Source organism: Etheostoma cragini, chromosome 21 (assembly GCF_013103735.1).
Source record: "Etheostoma cragini isolate CJK2018 chromosome 21, CSU_Ecrag_1.0, whole genome shotgun sequence".
NCBI lineage: Eukaryota > Metazoa > Chordata > Actinopteri > Perciformes > Percidae > Etheostoma > Etheostoma cragini.
In genome coordinates, this window is record NC_048427.1 from 4,227,746 (window position 1) to 4,232,954 (window position 5,209).

At 43.3% G+C, this 5,209-nt stretch overlaps 1 protein-coding gene across 1 annotated transcript in view; it reads right to left on the reverse strand.

Annotated features, from left to right (window-relative positions):
- Window positions 1-365: 365 nt before the first annotated feature.
- The window catches only part of cdc42ep4b (CDC42 effector protein (Rho GTPase binding) 4b), a 19,079-nt gene continuing 14,235 nt past the window's right edge, over window positions 366-5,209 (reverse strand). Inside the window, exon 2 of the mRNA XM_034860373.1 lies at window positions 366-3,811. Within this exon, the coding sequence (XP_034716264.1) occupies window positions 2,621-3,628 (1,008 nt within the window). The 5' untranslated portion in view covers window positions 3,629-3,811 and the 3' untranslated portion in view covers window positions 366-2,620. The remainder of the gene's footprint in view (window positions 3,812-5,209) is intronic.

The window sequence follows — 5,209 nt, forward strand, 5'->3', positions numbered from 1 at the left end:
CTCGTCATTTCCGGGTTAGCAGTCCATCAATCAGATTGGTCATTTGAGGCTGACTGCCGGCAGTGTCCGCCTTCCGATCTAGCATGTCAGGTCGGCCAAAACGAAGGCCGCCGACTCCTCTGATGGAGGACGGCACGGAACACACCGCACTGACTCGAGTCCCCGACCTCGCCAGACTGTCCGACGGCCAATTATCGGGTTAGTGTGTTGGGCCTTTAAAGCCGCTAACGTTCTTCTGGTTCTCACGGCACTACCACATAGTCACACTGCTGATAACAACAAAGATTTACTGTAATTACAGATGGCACAAATTATATTTACATTACTTGATTAAAATGGCGGATAAGGAGAGTTTTTGTTTTTTTAAAGTGTCCATTTCTCGGGGATGAACATAAAGAATTGCAGCTGCCCAAACAATCTACAAACCACATGTTTTACAATGGCTCAATAGAAGTAAAAGACATCTTCAAATTTGGCCCATATACAAAAAATATGAAATCATGACTCAAATCGTACTGCATATCTAAACATAAGTAAAAAAGAAACAAAATCAAACACGCTGCTAATGTTAGCCAATAAAAATGGTTAGAGCATACTTGGCAATTTGCTCCAGATCGCTTTTTGCAATTTCAGAACTTCTTGCAAGCTGTTCGTGTAGACATGTTTCCAAAAACATAACCGAGGCAGAATGGCACAGCATCCTGATTCTATGTGGACACCCCTGCATCAACGCCACAACAGGAGGTTCTAAGCTCTCATTTGTCAAACCTGGCAATTAGTTTTCTAACACAAAATAATAATAAAAAAGGTCAGACATTAATCATGCATACCAGAATAAAGAGTACTTTCTGCCTCATTTAAAACTGAACCAGACCAGACCTAGAGGAGCCTACAGAGTGAGCTTGCATTGTAAAAAAAACAACTAAAACACAAGAAAGAGAAACACCTGTCTGTTCCTGATCCTGCTGTTTCTGGAGCAGTTCCAGCTGGTTGGGGGCCAATAATCCAGCAAATGTAATGAGTAGACAGGGAAAGGCCAGATGATGGGTTGATCTAATCATCTGTTACTACTGTGTGATTTGGGTTGTGTAGAGGAGGTGAATAGTATCACTTGTGGGGTCAGTTCAGACAGTATCTGCCACTCTCACTACCCCGAGACATCGACGCCCATCTTTTAAGTAGCTGTGCTCTAATGACGCTTTGTACATGTTTTTACATCATTTCTCTGCCCTTAGAGACCAGACTGAACACATCCTTGAGGGAGGGCATGTGTGTTGGGTAGAGTTATAACTATTAATTTTGATATAACCATTTTTCTACTTAATTAACTCCCTTTAAAACTGTGTTATGCCTCTCTGTTGACCTACTAATCCCATCAACCTCAGTAATGATGTAGAATGAGAAAATAGAAATACACACACTTTTAGCCACAAACACCACTTCTGTCCTGTTGTCTGAAAAAGTACAGGACACAGAACACAGAACACATACAAAAGGCCTTCTTTTTTTGACAATTCACTTGTTTTGGTGCCAATTCCCTACTAGCAGCAGGTGATTTCCTTGTAAAACTGAAGTCATTGTTTCTAATACAGCCTTACCATGACAGTAATAGCAGTCTGCGTGAGTCCAATAATTAAGTGCCATGCAGCAAACAACTTAAATGGTGAAAAGCCGGCTCACTTTGTAGTACCATTAAAACCGTTTTTATTTTAAGAAATCCAACCTATCAGAAAGCCCCAAAAACAAAACTTACATAACTCTAATCTTAAAACCTACATTACACGTACATTAACTACAATCCATCCCTATAGAAACTAATTAATAAATACCACAGCTATCTGTGGATTTAAAGAATTAAGAACTTAAGAACCAAAAGAGAGACAGTGGCAAAATGATAAACTACCAAACTTAAATAAAACGGGCTACTGTAGACCAACTTCCAAAAATAAAGCAGAAAATAACAGAAATCACCCCTTAAATGACCCCTCGATGTGAACAAGAGTAATAACTACTTAATCTATTTAATGACTATGCCAAGATACTGTCATTGGCAAAGCAAGGTCCATGTTCATTCCCAAAAAGTTAGCTACAAATCTATCGGAGTTTCACTTTGTGTCCTTTCCCTCTTCCTTGTTCAGAATCCGTAGTACACATCCAACTCTGGTTTGTGATCTTGCATATCCTGTCACACACCAAATGTGATATTCATGTGACAGCTTGGGTTACAGTTCTCAAACCCTCAACCTTAAGTTTTTTTTTTTAAAGGAGTGTCTTAGGCTTACAGATTTGTAGCCAGTCTTACATAAAAAATTGAAAACTCCCCAATAATAATGAGCTCAGAGTTTGATGTTGCAGATTTCTGCACGATCAATGGACCCAGTCTGTGAGCCAGTCTGTAAACACTCTGGCATGCACTCAGCTCATATTGCCTTGCTTCAGCACACTGAATAAGGCTTAATTGGTTTCATTTATGATGTTGAACAAAGTGTGCAGAGATTAGATTGATCTACAAGAAGTTAAAAGCAGATGTGGCCCTGCCTATAATCCTTCACCTGCCTTTTCCAGCTCGGTCTTCTTCAGTGTCCTTCAGGACTGTTCATGGCGTTGATAGCAGTAGAGTCTACAATCGAATCTCATCATCGTCATCATCATCCATGAAGGTGAAATCTCTGTCTTCCTCCCCACGTGGTGAACTGTACTTTGCACTGTCCGTGTCGCCGTCGTGGACGTGGTACCGAGGTTTCTCCTCAGTGACCGAGCCGGAGCTGGAGACAGAGCAGCTGTCCAGGTCATGGTGGTTGTTCCTGGTGTGTAGCTCCGGGGTGTAGGGATCCACCATGGGCTTTTGCTGGTACATGCTGCGAGGTGGCCTTGCAGGGGCCTGCACCTCCGGTTCATCATCATCTATGTGGGGAATGAGGGAGGGTGAGGCACGGCCCTCGCTGCCCTTGCCCTCTTCGTAGCCAAGGTCGTCCTCCTCCCAGCCCTTCTTTTCCATCACGCCTAGGATATCCCCGAGCATGGAGGGTCCCAAGTCAATGTGAAAGGACATCATAGACTCTGCGTGCTTCATTCCACCTCCCTTAGGCATGGATGGAGGCAAATCTGTAAGTTCTCCAAAATTACGCTCTTCGAACTCTGCGTCCAATGTTGCCATTGCTGCCGCTCCATTTACCGGCCTGCTTTCGATCTCCGACAGCCTCTTCATTGGGCTTGAGGACGCGCTCTTCGGCAGTTGCTTGCCTCTGTTAATGTCCTCATCGTTTAGGTAAGGCAGGGATATGGCGTTTTTCACATAAGCGGATGAGCCACCAGAAGGCGCCATCATATTGTAGTCATACTTGTCCCCCCGGTTTACTGACTGAGAGCGCTTGCTGCTTCTGAAGGTGCGGGACAACAGCCCTGGTTTGGGGCCCGGGGAGCTCTGCTTTGTCTCCGGCTCCCTGGGCGGTTCCCCTGATCGAGTGCTAAGAAATGAAGTGTCCCCAAAGGCATCCCCTCCCCTGCCAACGTGCATTGTGTGGCGGAAGTCCCCCAATGGAGCGCTGATCATCTCTGCAGTCAGGTCAGCCCGAGACCGCCGCTTTGACTGGTTGGAGTTGTTCACCAGCTGCTTGAGAATAGGCATGATGGCAGTCTTATAGTCCACTGAGAGAAATAAAAGTAGGTTCTGTAGGAGTTCAGGAGAGTTCCTTCCAGAATTACTTGGCAATTGTATGAGATGTTGTCAAAGAAAGTATAATTCCAGGTGTTTAATGTGTGCAGCCATTCTGGTCCTCTAGCTCAGGTTTCATCTTACCGTTGGATCAGCCTATGAAGGAGAATAGAGAGCATTAAAACCATATCAGTATGTTTGTCCTTGGCAGGCAATGTGGACACATGCAATTAATAACACACATCATTTTATTCTGCTGAACATACCACTTTGCTTCTCTAAAGAGCTCTGCCTAGGCTATTCATTTCCCATCACCCACTATCACATACCACGCTCTAGCAACAAAGGTTTCCATACTTAATGCAGACCAGGACAGAGCTTTAAAATGAAGCATCACTTAAGTGGTTTCAAACTAGCAAACACTTGTATATGCAGTCTTTGAGGGTATTATGTAATGGTGAGTAAAAAAAGCTCTCTGGTACAAAGTTCACAGCACCATTATCTTACTTCAAACCAGTTATAACACCCCTAGTAAAACATTTTTTAGCTCTTCCAAAAACTCTAATAGGCTGCTGTCACATTCAGTTTTTCAAGTGGCTGCAGTGTCCGCTTTTTGTTCTTGTGCTTTAGTTCCCATTAAGGCCCCTGACTGTTACATAACCAGCAAGACACAGGATACTGGGAGCCAGAGCAGTTCAAGCTGGCAGGAATAAAGGAATGAAAAAAAAGTTTCCTCGGCATGGATCGACTTACAGCGCAGCTCAGAAAGTCCAGATCTGATACATTTTGTTCTAACCTTCCTATCATCAAGAAATAAAATTAAAAGACTAGCTCTTTGTATTTAGAATTTTATTTATAAAGGACAACAAACAATCAGCATTTCTGTAAATGTACCAGTGTTAACCACTCGGCTAATTTTCAACCGTAGTCCTTTGGCCAGATGATTTCAGACCATGGTAGGAAGAAGCAACAAAAAACATTGTTTGTGTTTTCCTCTCAGTTTTAGCCTTGGTCTCTTTAGCTTTGAGGGTGACATGTGAGCACCTGATCCATTTTATATTCGCTTGACCTTCTGATGGCCAAATCAACGTTTATTTTTATGTCATGGTGCTCTTGATTTAACGCAGCCCACTTACTTGTTTATTTGCACTGATGATCTTTGACTCAATAAGCAAATAATACGGCTCATTTCATAGACCAAACTATCCTCAAGTCACCAGTGACTCAAGCCTTGAAACATGATCTTTAAACAGAATGGAGTGGTGAAGAGGTTTAAACACCCACTTGTGTGCTAGCTACAGTCCACCAGCTCCACGTGTTACTAACATTAACAAGGGTTTCAATTGTTTTAGCCAGACAGCAATCCCATCATTCTCAGTGTTTTCAAACTGGAGTTCAAGCCCACGCGCTAGGCCTGCATGCGTATCCCCACGGTGAATGAATGGGGGCTTCGCTCAACAATATTACAAAGGAACGTCACCCATGAAAACATTTGCATCTCTGAAAAGAACCCATTCAATTGGAAAGGCAACTGTAACACTGGAGGGAACGGGG